The 17,669-nt window shown below is 35.4% G+C and overlaps 1 protein-coding gene across 1 annotated transcript; it reads right to left on the bottom strand.

Annotated features, from left to right (window-relative positions):
- Window positions 1-3,981: 3,981 nt before the first annotated feature.
- LOC137828162 (BTB/POZ domain-containing protein At5g03250) lies at window positions 3,982-7,419 on the bottom strand. The gene is made up of 4 exons (XM_068634622.2): window positions 7,337-7,419; window positions 6,345-6,414; window positions 4,942-6,156; window positions 3,982-4,713 (listed from the first exon to the last, which is right to left on the bottom strand). The coding sequence occupies exons 1-4, from the start codon at window positions 7,393-7,395 to the stop codon at window positions 4,201-4,203; spliced, it is 1,857 nt and encodes a 618-aa protein (XP_068490723.1). The 5' UTR covers window positions 7,396-7,419; the 3' UTR covers window positions 3,982-4,200.
- Between the last annotated feature and the right edge of the window lie 10,250 nt (window positions 7,420-17,669).

Below are 17,669 nucleotides of genomic sequence, written 5' to 3'. Positions count from 1 at the left end.
AGCAAATCAATTTGCAGACACAAGTAACAACAATGACAATCCTGTTCATGATTGGATATCGATTGAATGTGTTGCGTGTGTTAACCGAGACAAATAATGTTATACCAGAGTTTGTTCCACAAAAAGAGCGTCGTTGGCAAGAATTGATGTCGTACTTGGTTCATACTGAAAGATGTCGTGACATTATTCGCATGGGTCCGAAAACATTTATTAATTTATGTCAACGGATAAGAAGAACGATGATGGTTAAAGATTCATTTTAATCTACAATTGAAGAACAAGTGACTAAATTTTTACACATCATTGGTCATAACGTCAAGAATCAAAGTGCTTCGTTCTTCTTTTATCAGTCCGGGGAAACAGTGTCTCATCACTTTCATAATATTTTGAAGGCAATATTGATGTTGCATGGAGAGTTCTTAATTCAACCAGCTGAGACTGAGGTTGAACCTCATATCTTAAACAACAATCGATTTTTTCCATACTTTAAGGTATGAATATGAGAAAATATAGTTAAATATTTAATTCATGTTGTATGTAATGCAAGTTATTTATAAATGTGAATTTTTTATGTATTAGGATTGTTTGGGTGCCATATACGACACTCACGTTCGTGTTAAAGTCCTCCGAGCTGATGCTCCTCGTTTTCGTGGAAGAAAAGACTGGCCAACGCAAAACGTATTTGCTGCTTGTGATTTTAACATGAAATTCACATATGTTTTTGCCGGGTGAGAAGGAACAGCCTCTAGCCTCTGATTCCAGGATATTGAAGGATACGTTTGTACGAGAGGATCCATTGGTCATTCCGTAAGGTTAGTTGAGTGTGTTTTCAAGTGCAATAAATATTCATTTGGTCACATGACTTATAAGTAATCATTTTTAATGGATGGTTGTAGGCAAATACTACCTTGGAGACGCGAGTTTTATGCTCAAAACCCAAGTTATAACTCCATATCGCGGAGTTCGATACCATCTAAAAGAGTATTTCCGAAGAGGTCCACAAAATGTCCGTGAGTTGTTTAATCATCGCCATTCCTCACTAAGAAATGTTATCAAAAGAACATTTGGTGTCCTTAAAAAGCGTTTTCCAATTATCGCTAGCGGAACAAAGCCTCATTACTCTGTGGACACTATGACCGATATTGTTTTGGCATGTTGTATTCTTCATAACTTTCTTCGCAGGGTGGATAATGATGACTCTTTGTTAGAAGAAGTTGACAGTGACTTGATGCAAAGAGATATAGATGCGTCACACTCGCAAACTCGTGAGGATGACTACAAGCTCGGGTCACAAATTATGTATACTATAGCAAATAAAATGTGGACAAGTTATTGTAATAATTAATTTTATGTAATATCCCTAAACTTATATTTATATTGTTGTAAGAACAATTTGTTTGTTTAGTGTTGACATTCGACCTTTATTAATCTTTATGTATGAAACTATTTATGTTATTGCAATTATTAATCATTTTTATTAGGTTTTATCATGGGAAGGGTATTGCTTTAGAGTCATCTACAGGTGTTCGTGAACACAAAAAATGGACTACTGACATGGATTTCTGACTGCTGAATGCCATGATCGATGAAACATCTATGGGTAACCGCATTGATGGTAGTTGGACGACGCAGGGTTACACAAACATCGTTAAATCCCTACATCATAGTGGATTGATAGGGATTACAAAAAAATAATGTGAAGAACATGCATAAAAGCCTTAAGGACAGATGGCATGAGATCCATGATCTATTTAGTGGACTGAGTGATTTCACTTGGAATCCAAGCACGAAAATTTTCGAGGCTGAGGATGAAGTGTGGGATATGTTGATAAAGGTAACGTATTCAACCTGATGTTCACTTATCACATACATTAACTAGTAATTATGAATATAAGTGTATTTCTTTTCATTAATGAATAGGCAAAGCCTTTGGTCGCAAAGTGGCGTGTTAATCCCATCAGACACTACAAGTTGATGGAAGACTTATGAGGGCTTGATCGTGCTACCGGCCACGGTGGGAGAACAACACTATAGTCATCAAGTTGAACTCAATCTCATAATTTTAATGTAGATCTTAATGATCACAATATGGAGGACATCCCAGAGGAGTCAGAACTGGATGCGACCCAATGTGAAACTCCTTGCTCAGTTGACCCTAATGTTGATTTATACAACCCTAACCCTAATTTGACACCCCCATTAGTGCCACCTCAGCCATCCCAACCGTCAGGTGGTACTTCTTCTTCTAGGGGCTAAAAAATAAAAGCCCCCATGGTGGACATCATTGATCTGCAATTGGAAAGATTTAACACAAGGTTTGAAGGATTAACTGATATCCTTGGGAGGGGTAGTGATCAGTCAGATAGGTTATGTCATATTGCTAAGCGACAAGCCATTTCATCTGAGGTTGTTGCTTTGTCATCACAACGAGTGGCTAATGCTACGGAAGAAAATCTGTAATATAACAGACGCCATGTTGTTGCAGAAGAAGAACAAAACTCCATATTTCGTGAACACACGCGCACACTCTACGGTACATCGATTTTCCAATACTCTGAATCTGATATTTGGGAAATATTAGTGGAGATTAACATACATGATGAAAATTTGTTGGATAACGGTTACGATTTCTTGTGTGGTCATCCTAATGCGGTAAAACAACTTTTTGGCATGCCTCTCGAGCGACGAATGAGAAAACTGGTGAAGATAATGACTACAAATCCCTAAACTACGTAAAAATTTGGTTGTATTTTATTATGCATATGTGTTTTTCTTTTCAAATCTTCAATCTTATTTATGACACGAATCTCTAAACAAATTAAGGACTTTCATAACTCTTTTGAATGATACATATTTCAATGTATCATTCATATGATTTTCCAAAACATTATTATTATTATTATTATTATTATTATTATTATGCATAAACTTTATCAATGAATCTTGCTTTAATAAACAAAAATACTGCATTAATATTTATTTCATAATTTTTTTTTCCTTTATCGAATTATAGCTCCAACACATTATCAGAAATAATTTGTTCCCGTATCAAAAATGATCTTTTAATTGCATACAACTATAATTGAAAAATAAATAATTAATAATTACAACTTTGTTCTAAATAAAGTTTATGACAATAAAAAATATGGTCCGAAAAATTTATATAATTTATATTTTTTCGAAGTTAGCTCGAACACGGTATCGGAAATAATGTTTCAATTGTCGAAAAAAAATATTTTAATTCAAAAACAATTATAATTCACAAATAATCAATCAAATTAATTTTTTATCAACTTTTAAATACAAGGGCAAATGTGTAAAGTTACATTTTTATCAATTAAAAAAAATACAATTTATATCACACTCATCACATCATTCATAAATTTTTATAAATTTTTACTACATTTTTCGCTTCATTTACCTTAATTCAAACACCCTATCCTTTTTTACACTTTCCCTTCAAATTATCTCAAATTCACCCCCTCATTTCTACTCCTAGTCCAATCAAAGCATAATTTTTTTTTTTAAAAAGTTCAACATGTATGAGACAAATACAACTTTAAAAGGATGAAGTCGTATTTTTTAAGTATGACTTGCCTATATCTATAATATTTTTCTAAACTTGCCCATTCGCGTAAAATTCATCTAAAATTCCACTATTTGTGTGTAAAATTTCCTCCACTAGTCAAACAACATATTACCAACATTTAACTATTGAAATTTTTTTCTAGTTACAACTTTAGATAAAAAGCAAAATTACTATTAATAGCAATTGGCCAATGTTTTTATAAGATTAGTTAGATAAAGGCTGAAAAGCGTTTAAGAGTTAACATGAGGGTTTTGCAAGTCGTGAAGTTAATATTAACAAATATTAGATGCAAACATGGCAGAATTTCATGAATGTTTCAAATAAACTATTTTAGTGCTTCATTGCAATGAACAACCCTTAAAACTTGAATGTTCAAAGATACTTCTTTGAATTTGGAGAAAGTGATCATTAATGGAAGAACATAGATAATAGAAAAGCTTCTACAGTTTTCCAACTAAACATAAACCAGTGCTGACTAAAATCACCTTGCCAAAAGAGAAACTATTTCAAAGTTCTAATGTCTAAGTAGAATAAGGCAAGCAACTAGATGATCTTAAAACTTCAAAAAGAAAAAGGAAAGCATTGCAAATTGATTTTCAACTTCAAGTCTTTTATTTCACTTCCACGGCCTTTTCTTCCATCTGGGCTGCAGTTGCTGGTGATATTTTGGACTTCCGGCATGACTCGGCGACATTGGCATTAGAGGGTTTAGGCACAAGCTTGCAACCCAATTTCTTAAGGAGCAGGTTCCAACTTCCCTTTGACTTCATCATTTTTTCCAAATCTTGCTTCATTCTCAAGTACTCCTTCTCCAGTTCAGCCACTCTCTCTTTCATGTTATCAAAAGCCACAACCGGATTTTGTGGAGTGTTGCCATCATTTCTTATCAGAGGCAGGTTTGCATTCAGATGTTGTGAGTTCTCAACATTGTCAGAAGAAGCAAAGAACCAGCCAGCAACAGATGTGCGCAGCTTCAGTTGTTCGAAGAACAAGACTTGGACTACTACACGAAGTGGTAACCTCTCATTTTGAGCTGCATGTGTGCTGGCCTCCAATGACAGCTTCTGGCAATTCATGATCCTGCAGATTTGTTCTTTCTCAGAGTCTGTCAGCCAATGATGAGTCTGAAATTTAGAGTCCGTTAGTATCCTTCATAGGCCATATCACATTATACTACATTTTCTAGACATAACCTTCCAGAGCCTCTAGTAAAATTATTAGTGAAGAGTTTAAATAGTGAAGTTTTGTTATCATTCAACAAGCTCCATGACCAAACTATTAGGAACATCATGATGATGATGATGTGATCATTTACAAGATAAGGAAAGAAAATTATAGATTTTATTTTGTACCTTGAGATATATATCAATGGCACGGTATAAACCATCATCCAGGGTCCTGACATGATCAGGAATTACAGAAGCAAGAGATTGAAATTTTGGTAACTTCACATTTACATCAGGTGCAACTTCAGCTAAATAAGAATCTATCAGGTTAGCCACTTTTGCCATTGGGCTCAGAGGTTGAGAACTTCCCACTATGCGCCTTTCTTCCTCTGTATCATTAGACGTAATATCAATGAGATCATGCTCTACAATCATGAAATGGTCAAGCATTCTCTGGACACAGTCAACATCATGTACAGTCTCCATTGAGTATCCAATATTTGGGATCAAAAGATCTTCCAGATCTGCTTCATCTAATTGAGAGCCAATTCTTTTCTCCAAGCTTGAACAGCAAGATGAACTAGCATATAAGGCCATTGCTGTCCTCAGACACCCCAACAAAAACTTGGTTGGTGCTATGCCCTTTTCATTTGGCAGCAACTCCACTATTTCCTGTATAAGGTTCCTTTGATCTGCTTCAGAAGGGGTCGAAAGAGATGACTTAAAAGAAGAAGAGTTTCCGTTCTGTGAACTTGTTTGACTTCCCAATAAGGGGATGTGCTTTTTTGCATAGTAAACAAGGGATCCAGCAATTCTCTTAGGTCGCATGTTTCGTACACTAGCACCTTGTATGAACCTTTTATACAATGGCAAACTAAGGGAAGATACATCATCAAGCCACCAATCTTCACCTGATGTCTTTGGCGTTAGACTTATTCCATTCCACACTTCTGCATCCTCTGGACTCTGAACAACACTTTGACCTGAGGAGACAGGCAAATTAACCAAACTTTGATCTGCTACTTTCAGGACCAAAGAGTTTATACTTCGTGAAACGATGTGAAGCTCTTCAGCAAAAGGTAAAACCTCCTCACATGTTTTAAGAGCATCAAGAGTGTCTGTCCAGTAACCAAACACATGATTAAGGAAATTTTCTGTTTGCATGATCAGATTTCCCTCTCCATAGTTCTCAGTCATTTGGAGGTACTCTGCTGCACACCTTAGACCCACCACATTCGATGCACTCAACTCCATTTTGACACCATAACAAAACTTAGCAACAAGCAAAAAGGCCTTGGCTCCTCCAGGTAGGTCATTCAGTTCCAAAACAGACTTCTCATGCTCGCTTGATATTCCTTTCATCAAAGTTTCTAGCTCTTTGCTTCTTGATATCAATGGAAACTGGTAACACGCCAAGAAACGGACTAATCATGCAATGTGACTGGTAATGACAACGAACAAATATATATAGGTTGAAGCATAACAGAGATACTCTTATTGTTTTGTCATGCATTCAGTGATATCTTAAAAACGCATTGTATCTGGAGATATTATTATTAGACACGACAATAGAAGCTATGAAAACACACCTTGTGGAGATGGAAAGATGTATCACCAATTTCAATAAGGATATCACTTGGAAGTCCAGTTGAGCACAGCCTAGAGATGGGTATTTGGAAGCCAACGAGGTTACTCATAGTTAATAAGCTATAACAAGATTCCACTGATAAATAAAATGATGAATTATGTATACAATATATAGACACTGTTGATGCAACTGGGTTCAGAATTCGGCTTCAAATCTGTCGCTATAAACCAAAGAACAAGTAGAATTAATGTAATTATGACTCCATATTCCGTCATGAAACTTAGTAGACATTGATTGTCACCTTTTCTACTAACCTTCATTATGGTAGTGGGTTTCCCAACAAACATCACCTCTTTTAAATATTTGCATTATAATTCATTGTCATCCATCTTAAAGTGTAGATAATTTGCATTGAGTATTGGATTAATGCATCATTCCAAATAAGGAAAACGGAAATCTAATCGTGTTATGTAGCAGACAACTATGAAGGTCACGGAATGGAGACACATCTATAATTTCCACAGTTCACTCAAAACTAATATCTTATGTTAAAAGCAATGATGCCCTTTGTTTATGTTTAATTTTCCGATATTAATCCAAAAAGGAACTTACGTTGTGAAAGCAAAGACAACCAGATACCTCCTTCTTCTGATTATTTACATGGAAATTACCTAGCATCTTTCAACGTAAAACCGTTTTCTTCCTTTCAATAACAACAAACAAATTAGTAACTGTTACATATTTAAGGGCAGGATCTAAGTTGAAACGAGGTTTATCATGTTGGTTTGGTTATCCAACTGATCTACTTTGTAACAGTGAAAACATATTCACTACCATGCATACATTCATCAGCCACCAAATAGACAAGTCAGAAACTTCCAACGATTAACTAAACTAATATTTTAAGCTTGTCAAAGGATGAAGGGACAAAGATCACTTATTAGATGATAATGATGTAATGAAACAATAAGAAAGAAGTGAAAAACAACTGACCAACTTTGGCCATAGAGGTAAAACATTTCAGATTTGGATCCCAGCTTCATGCACGCCATGTGTGGCTCTTGATTAACATCAAAATTTCCCTTCAAAGTGGCAAAGAAATATAAAAGCTACATCATAGCTATTCTCCTTTTTCTCTTTGTTTCTGTTTTGGGCACTGAGATTTTTTCCACGTTTTTCTCTCTGAGACATAATTTGTTACGCCAACAATGTGTAGTGTGCATACTGATTCCGGTTCTAAAGGTGGAAACTTTAGGAAGAAAAATAGGCTACAGCAGTTATGCTAATGTGTAATGAGAAGAGTGATTCTCTGTTGAAGCTGTTACAATAATTTCCTTCTAGTAATAAAAATAACACAATATAACTAAGTTGGGTTGTGAATAAGAAAATAACCATGCACTAAATTTTCTCTTATGTAATATATAGCCAAAGTTTAACAAAAGTTCACTGTGTTAAATCATGTTGATAATGCTCCATTTATTATATTCTATTGTTAATAAAATTTATCAATAAATAACAATATTAGTATTAAATAATATATTTATTAAATTATAATAAATAATTAAACAAATCTCTTTAATTTTATATTTATCAAAAATAATATTTCATGTTAATAAAATTTATTACAAGTTTCTATCAATAAGTTATTACAAATTAAATATATATTAAAATAATTATATCCAAAGTAAAAACAAATTTATATAACATATTTTGAAATAAATAAATAAAAAAAACATATGCATATTACTCTAACCTATCTGTATTAATTGTTAAACATGTAATTCGTCTCTTAATTTTTTTTGTTTAATTATTATATTACATAATTAAAACCGTGTTATTAAATTTAGATTAATTTATTATAATGTATTTATTAACTTTTATTGCACTATGTATATGATTTTATATTAATAGCATATTTAGTAGACAAAAGTTGTTATTTAAAAAATTATAATATTAGCCTCTAAAACATATTTTAAAGTAATAAAGTTGAAATACATAATATATTATACATATAAAATGATGATTATATCATAATTATTATTTTATTTTAATTTAATTTTGTATTTAAATATTTGTATGATTTATTTTAAGTTTAAATGTATACTAAAATATGCTTACTTTTGAATATTATTATTACTGGGAAAATTTGTTTTAAGTAAACAAATTAAATCTAATATTAAAGAAGAAAGGAAGTATGTGATAAAAATAAGTCCATCAAAATTAAAGTTATTTTGCTAGTATATTATGCTAGAAATGTATACTCTTATTTTTTTTAATGTTAAAAAATATTTAAATTTTGTTATTCATATTTGATAATTTTATATTGAGATTTTTTATAATATTATTATAATTTAGACATAGAACTATTTTTGTATAATCATTTAGTTATAAATTTTATTTGGTTTGTTATCATTTCTTAATAAATTGGAAACTTACAAATAAAATATACATAAAACAAGTTTTCTCTTATATAATTAAAGACGACAACATATTCACATTTTTTAATCTATTTTGACAAATTCTCATCAAAAAATTTAAAATATAATTAATAAAAAAGAAAGAAATGAAGTTTAGAGTGAAAAATTTCCTCCCAAAATTAATCTTACTTTTTGGAAATATATATTAAATAAATAAATAATTAATTAAATTTGAAAAATTATATAGTAATAAAATATTAATAATTGAAAAGCGAAATTTAGCCATGAAAAGTTAATAATTAGCATATTTATCGTTATCGAGCAATGAAAGTGCAAAATTTAAAATTGAATTTATTTCCAAATATTAGGGATGGCAAAGCGGGGCGGGCCATGCGGGCCGGCCCGCAGCCCGCAGGTAAAAAATGCGGGACGGGATGACCTTTTCAACCCGCTAACCCGCATTAGCCCGCCCCGCATTAGCCCGCAACCCGCGCGGGCCAGTTGCGGGGCGGGGCGGGCTGGCCCGCAAACGCGCAAGAAAAAAATATTGACACTTAATAGCAACAGAGCAACCTAAACTGGGTCATGCCAATTAAATCAATTTCAAACACGATAAAGGAGCAAGACACCAAGGAGAAGTAAGCAGATGGTATTTTAGAAGTTACCCATGACCAAACCATCAATTGAGCCAAAAGTTATCTTATTTTTATTTTATTATTTTTATGAAAAATTAATTAATTAATTGTCATTGTTTTAATATATGCAGATGACGGGAAGATTATAATTATGAAAAAATGGATGAAGGTTCTACTAAGGTGGCATCCAATGTTATTGAAATGGAAGAATGTCAATAATGTTTATGTTTAATGCTTTTGAATTAATGTTTATGTTTAATGTTTTGGAATTAGGTATTTTTAATGTTTTGGAAGTGGAAGAATAGTGATATTTGATATTTATCTTAATGTTTTGATGTTTGACTATATTTGAAAAGGAAGGAAAAAAAATTAGGTTTGATAATAACAAATATATAGGTTTAATTTGACAATTTTTTAATAACAAAATGTAAAAAAATAAATATTTAATTTAAAAAAAAAAAAACGCGGGCTGGCCCACAAACCTGCGGGCCAGCTCTTATGCGGGGCGGGTCGGGAATTCTAGCCCGCAATAACTTTGCGGGATGGGCCAACCCGTCCCGCATTTTTGCGGGCCAAACGCGGGGCGGGCTGGCCCGCTTTGCCATCCCTACCAAATATTACAATTTAGGTTACACCTTAATTTTCAAGGAAAATTTATGTATGTAATAGAATTTATGGGTAAGGCTAAATTCTTTTATTTTGTGGAGAAAATATAGCAATCTTAATGTATAAAAGTAAGGAAATGTGGGTAAATATTGTCCTCTCAAAATTAAGGTTACTTTTATAAATATACTTAAATAATTTAGTAAATATATAAAACAAAAAATAACATTAATAATTAATAAATGATTGAAAAATGGAAACAAGATATTAAAAGAAATAATTAGCATTTATCACCAGGTAAAGAAAAGACAAATTCTTAAACTGCGATTATTTTCAATAATAATTTTATCTTAGTTTTAACTTTCCACTGTAAGGTTAAATTAATTAAAATTTTGAAAAAAAAAATATGAAGGGTATTTAATTTATTTTAGTTAGAATTTTTTTTAATAGTAGTCAAATTAATTTTATAAGTAAATACAAGTTACTTTAGTTTGATTCATCTATTTGAAAAATTGAAACGTTACATTAAAAAGCTAACAATTGACATTTATAATAATTAATAAATAATAATACAAAATTTTAGTTGGAGCTATCTTTTTAAGATCATTATTATGGTAAATTGACATTCAAAATTCTATTTTGCTTTTATAAATTAAAATATAAAATATTTATTTTCTACTTTTATAAATTAAGATTTGTAATAATGATTTGTTTTTTTACATGAGAATTGGGCTAAAGTAATTAGTAAATTTGAAAATATGTTATGTTGAAACTACTTTTTTCTTATTTAGGTCTTTCCAAAATAGTACTAATTTTACATTTGGAGATAGATTGGTAATTTTGGTTTATATACGTATCTGTTGGTTTTGGAGGAATTAGAAAACCTTAACACTTGACATGGGTTAGTTTGCTCCAATGAACTACATTGCGATTATATTTCTTACTGCACTCCATAAATCTTTCAATTCCCAAATTATCCTTAATAAAAGGTGCAAGATATTTTTTTCAATTTTAAATTATATAATTCGTAGATTTTCAAACTCTAGAATTTAAAAAAAAAACTGTATTACAAAAGAATTCAAAATTTTAGAATAAAAAAAACGTCAACCAAAAAAATAAAAAAAGAACAAAGTTATCATTTCACATTTTATATAGAAGAAAACATGGAGGTGCAATAAGAAATTGCTTGCGATATTTTATATTACAAGTTTGGCAATTTCTCCCTCCACCATATCAATTTCAGCATGCACCCAATCAGCTCTAGAAAATGACAAAAATACCCCACCCAATCAGCTCTAGAAAATGACAAAAATACCCCTCCTAAATGACGAAAATAACCTTACACAAAAATGGGAAAAATTATTTTTGAAACTTTTATCTAAAATAATTTGGATTTCAATTTTCGGAACATATTTTTGAATTCTGAAATTTAGAATGTATTTTTAGTTTTGTGTTCAGAATTTTTTTTATTTTGTTATTTCTCAATTATAATTATTATTTTGGATTTTTTAATTTGGAATAAGGGTAGTTTTAGAAATTTAAAAAATTGATATGGTGGAGGTTAAAATTGATATGATGCAAGAGGGTAGTTTTGGAAATTTAAAAATTTGATATGGTGGAGGTTAAAATTGATATGGTGCAGGAAGAATTTGCCTACAAGTTTTGCTTAACAAATCATTAGAAAAGGAAACATTTTTTGCCTCTCAAATTCAGGCCTAAAAGAAGTTCCCAAAATAAATCCAACACTTTTATCTTTCATATGTAAAGTGAGAAAGTGATGGTATATAAAAATATCTTATAAACGTAAACTACTTTTTTTTTTTTTTTTATCGGCACGTAAACTACTTGTAATCCTAACTTCCTCACTTTTTGAAGTTAAATCTAGTAGTAAGTAATAGTAGCAAGAAGAGAAATGGTTTGAATGGTCTGATTGAGTCGGGTCAACTTGAATTAACATTTAAACATGTTTTTTCTTCATACACCCCCTTATTACTAACTTTACTCCCGTATTAATTGAAAAAGACAAAAATATCTTTCCTCACTACACCCCCCGTCATCATTGTTATTACTGCCATCATTATGTCATCACCATTGCATCTCCATTAGCGATGTAGGTTGGTCTGCTCCGCATAGGTCCGCTTCCTGTTTGACCTGCAAAATGTGAGTTGGGTTAGTTCACCCCATGTAATGAAGGTGAGCGGATTTCTCTGTCTCGTCCCGCCTAAAGGTTAGGCCGTGTACAATGTTTTTTTTATTTATTTAGAAATTCAATAAAAATATTTGCTACTTTTTGTTACTGAAAATTTGAATATAAGAAATTTAATCAAAATATTTGCTACTTTTTTTTATTATTACTGAAAATTTGAGGCACGTTAGTACATTTTTCATCCATTCCAATCCAATTTGCAAATTAAGATCATGTCAGAAAATATAGAATAAATATATAATCTAAAATAATTTTAAAATCTTTGACGCTCAAGTCAGCAATCTTTTTCCGTGAGAATCTTTGATAGTGTGAAAAAACGTACCTTTTTTCCTTTTTCCCCTCCCTTTTGTAAGTTCACCTGGGCTTGGGCCATTGGGGTCAAGCGGTTGATGGCTCGCGACGTGTTTTGTGGTCCCTGGGTCGTGTTAGATGGTTTCCTGGGATTTAGGGGGTGTTCCCGAAAATCCAGGGAGTGCTCACGTTTATTTGCTGCTCAGCGGGAATTGTAACCGTTTATTCCACGTGTAACCACGTTCTTCCCTTAATTAAATAATTTAATTCGAACCACTCGGTCATCCGGTGCCGACCGGTACACTTGCCCCCCAGGCTCAAGGTCATGGAAGGACGAAGAGTCGTATAAGACGCAGGGGATTTTGAGACAATGCTTGATAGCTGGCACCATTAAATGCGTGGCAGAGATGTGACGCATGGCAGAGCTGCCGTTTGAGGATGCTGTCACATCTAGATGGATTGAACGGTGAGGATTACGTGCCGTTTCATATGCCGAGCGTGTTTGATCGTTAGATTAGATTCGATCTAATGGTGCTAGACGAACGCAGGGGTTTTGCTTCCCACCTCTTTGCCTATAAATAGCGCTTCATTTGCAAAGTTGAGGGTTTTTCCGTTTCTCTTGCTCTGAGTTTCGCATTGCTTGCATCGTTTGCCAAGTGCTGAGTTTGTTGTCGGTGTCCTCTTCTTCATTCAAGGTTAGTCATGCCTTCCTCTGAGGGGTCTTCGAGTGTCATAGGTTCGTCTTTGACTCGCGGTGCGAGTCAGGCATCGGACGGCCCAAGTTACGATTGGGTCGATCCTGCCGTCCTTCGGATTCTCAGTAAAATAAAGTCCTCTGATAAATTAGATGAATTTCTCGCTGCCCATAAAAACTTTCTAACACCAGATTGTCCGGCCGAGGCGCTATATGTCGATATATGTGGTATAACCGACCGTGTGTGTCACGGCCGGGAGAATGCTCCGCATGACTTTTTCTTTGTGTATAGCACTTTGTTTTCCCATTTGCATGTAAGTTTACCTGTTGATGATTTTACCATGAGTATCCTTCGGATTCTCAACGTCGCACCGACACAATTGCACCCTAACTCGTGGGCCATTTTACAAGCCTTTCGGGTTATTTGTCAGATATTTGGTCTTATGCCGACCACCGAATCATATTTATATTATTATAACACCTACCCGAGTACCCCGGTAGGTTGGTTGTCGTTGTCTAGTCGTTCGGGGAATGTATGTTTTGCCGCTTTTACTACCTCTTATAAGAACTTTAAGGACTACTTTTTTAAAGTGTTTGTCGAGCCGGACGGCCGGGATCTATTCTATAACGCCGATGGAAGCATAAAATTTCCATTCCATTGGACGGAGAATCCCACCTCCCTTGACCATCGGCTTTGGAAATCTTTGTCTCCTATCGACCAAGAAATTTTGATGGTTGTGAATCAACTACCGTGTAGACTTCCTACGCGGGAACTGATAGCCCTTTATGGGTCGTCCAAGCAGTGGGCGGACCTAAATGGTGAGCATCTTCTTCTTGCGGTCGTTCAATTAACAGCGTATTGTTTCTTACCTTCGTGTTTATTTTGCAGATATTGTTGTGAGCATGGATCCGAGTTTGAAAAAATACATGAATAGTTTGAAAAGGCAGGCAAATAAGAGTAAGATAGCCTCAATCGCTGGGATTGTCCCGCGTCCGACCGAGCGGGAGGTCGTTCTGGTTGATGCTGCTCCTGTCCCCACCCAAGGTAAGAAGAGGGGACAGCCTGCTAAGGTGCCTCGTACGGAAGCTCAATCTTCGTCGGGCAGTCCTATTAGCTTGTTGGTGTCATCCGTCAGGGTGGCCCCTACAATGCAATTTGACTTGCGTCCAGAGGACGAGGAAGTTTTTGCCAACATTCCTACCTTGGATTTGGTTGAAGAGACGGTTGAGCTGTAATGTCGTGCGGCCATGGCGACCAAGGCCCTTGGGGATGAGTTAAGGAGAGTGAAGACAATATCGATTCCTAAGTTGAAGTCTCAGCTCAGTGAATCGGCTGTCTCACTGAAGGATGCCTTGAAGGCCGTGGATGAGGCCCGAACTGACGCTCAACTGGCCAAGAAAGAGCAAGAGACCTTAAAGATTACTTTAAATGAAGTAATGGCCGGGCGGGCGGATGCCATTAAGGAGCAGGAAAGACTGGCTGCAGAGAAGGAATCGTTGACTGCCCAAATTGAACAACTTCAAGGGTTCATGTTGAGTATCAACGAGCTGTCCTTCAGGCAGGGAGTTCGACAGGTCGCCTTTTTCCGCGGGGTGCCGGCTGACGACGAGCGATATGATTCAAATATGGACGTCGTAGATGGTCGGCTGATGCCACTTGGAGACGAAGAGGCCGAAGAGAATGAACAAACCGCTGATCCAATGGCTGAGGCGCTTCAGGGAGATGATGTTGTACGACCGGAGGAGTCTGCCAATCCCGACACTATTGACATTGTTTAAATTCATTGTTACCTGGACCCGGGGTGTGGGCAAAAGACAAGTTTGTTTGAACATCTTTTATTGTTTAACCTTCGTTTTGTATTGCTAATATTAGTATGGATTTATGTTTAAAAAAATGTTTCTGTCGTTTGATTCAGATAACGTTTAAGTTATAATTCTGATAACGTTTTAGTTATATGTTCCGACCGAACGAACGGTTAACTGATTTAGATAACGTTTTATAATTCAGATAACCTTAGTTATATGTTCCGACCGAACGATCGGTTAATTGATTCAGATAACGTTTAAGTTATGATTCAGATAACGTTTAAGTTATGATTCACATAACGTTTAAGTTATGATTCACATAACGTTTAAGTTATGATTCACATAACCTTAGTTATATGTTCCGACCGAACGATCGGTTAATTGATTCAGATAACGTTTAAGTTATGATTCACATAACCTTAATTATGTGTTCTGACCGAACGAACGGTTAATTGATTCAAATAACGTTTAAGTTATGATTTAGATAACGTTTAAGTTATGATTCACATAACCTTAGTTATATGTTCTGACCGAACGATCGTTTGATTGAGTCAGATAACGTTTAAGTTATGATTCAGATAACGTTTAAGTTATGATTCAGATAACGTTTAAGTTATGATTCAGATAGCCTCAGTTATGTGTTCCGACCGAACGAACGGTTAATTAATAATTAATAATTGAATTATTAATTTCTGACCAAAATTGGTAATTTAAAGTGCCTTGTTAAAACCTTCTCGGCAGAAAACCCTCCTTAGGGATAAAACAACCGAGCGAGGAAAGAGTGCACTGAATTCATTCATCAACTGTAATAGAATTTGAGATGCGTGGCATTCCACGTTCTCGGTATAGATTTTCCTGACAAATATTCTAAGTAATATGCTCCTCCTGTTGCTGCATCAGAAATGCGGAATGGTCCTTCCCAGTTACTTGAAAACTTCCCGCCGTCCTTCCGAGTGTCGTTGCGCATGCGCCAAACTAAATCTCCCTTCTGATAGTTTTGTGGTTTCACTTTCAAGTTATACCTTCGTGCTGCCCGTATTTTGCATGCTTCTTCTCTTATCCTGCATTTGTCCCTTAATTCATTGATGAGGTCGAGGTCGACCAGTAGACTTTCTTTGTTCAAATCTAGGTCTAATGTCTGCCGGCGCAATGAAGGTTCACCGATTTCAACCGGAATCATGGCTTCTGTGCCGTACGTTAGGCTGTAAGGCGTTTCCTGAGTCGTTGACTGGGGAGTACAACGATAGGCCCATAGAACTTCTAACAATTCTTCAGTCCAATTTCCCTTGGGCCAAGTCTCTTCTTTAATTCATTGAGAATAACTTTGTTGGCGGCTTCCGCCCAACCGTTGGTTTGAGGGTGTTCGACCTAACTCGCGATATGTCTGATGTGGAGTTTCTCATAGAATTCAGCTAGCCCTCGGTCGGTGAATTGTCGACCGTTATCTGTGATAATGATCTGCGGTAGACCGAACCTGCAGAAAATGTTTTTCCATACAAAGCTTTGTACATTACGGGCGGTGATGGCTGTTAATGGTTCGACCTTAATCCATTTGGTAATGTAATCTATGCCAACCAACAAGAACTTGCATTGCCCTTTTCCGGGTGTAAAAGGTCCGATAATATCCATACCCCACTTCACAAATGGCCAGGGGGATAGGATGTAGTGCAGGTGTTCTGGTTTTTGGTGCGACAAGGTGCCGAACTCCTAACACTTCACACATTTTTGAACATATTCGGTGCAGTCTCCCTGTACGGTCGGCCAGTAGTATCCAGCTCTTAAAATTTTGGCGGACATAGTCTGTGCTCCTGAATGGGTCCCGCATATCCCTTCGTGTAACTCGGTCATTACATAGGTGACTTGTTCTGGACTAAGGCACTTTAGGAGGGGACGGGAGTACCCTCTTCTGTAGAGATCTTGGCCAATGAGTATGTATCGGGCGGCTTGTAGTTTCATTGTTTTCTCCAAGTGTGGATCGCATACACCATCAGTCAGATATTGTTTTATGGGAGTCATCCAGTTGGGTTGAGTGTCGGTCGCCATGCATTCTTCGGTACCAACACTTGGTTTAGTGAGGGTCACGTGTATGGCCGATCGGTGGACACCTTTCTTTTTTAGGGTAGCCAATCTTGATAGAGCGTCCGCCCGAGTGTTATTTTCCCTCCGTACGTGTTGGAATGAGATTTCTTTGAACCTGTTTAGAAGATTCTTCACAAAATGAAAATACTACTGAAGTAATGTTTCTCTTTCCTCGTACTCCCCTGTGAGTTGTCCGACGACTAGACGAGAGTCGCTCTTACAAGTTATATTTGTTATCTCTAACTCGATCACCAGATGTAGACCTGCGATTATAGCTTCATATTCGGCCTGATTATTGGAAGTTTTAAATTCAAACTTCATGGCTTGTTCGATAACAATCCCTCCTGGTCCTTCAAGTACAACTCCCGCCCCGGACGAACGACTGTTCGATGATCCATCTGCATATAGTGTCCACCGGGGAGCTTCTTCGGTCGGATAGGGAGTGAGTTCTGCTGTGAAGTCAGCAAGGGCTTGGGACTTGATGGCCCCCCTGGGTTGGTATTCGATATGGAATTCTGACAGTTCGACTGCCCAACCTATCATTCGTCCGGCCAGGTCAGGCTTGGTGAGAATCTTCATAATGGGATAGTTAGTA

The sequence above is a fragment of the Phaseolus vulgaris genome, chromosome 7 (assembly GCF_051622355.1).
Source record: "Phaseolus vulgaris cultivar YP4 chromosome 7, ASM5162235v1, whole genome shotgun sequence".
NCBI classification, from domain to species: domain Eukaryota; kingdom Viridiplantae; phylum Streptophyta; class Magnoliopsida; order Fabales; family Fabaceae; genus Phaseolus; species Phaseolus vulgaris.
The sequence above is the reverse complement of the archived record's forward strand: the minus strand, read 5'-3'. Positions and strand labels throughout refer to the sequence as shown.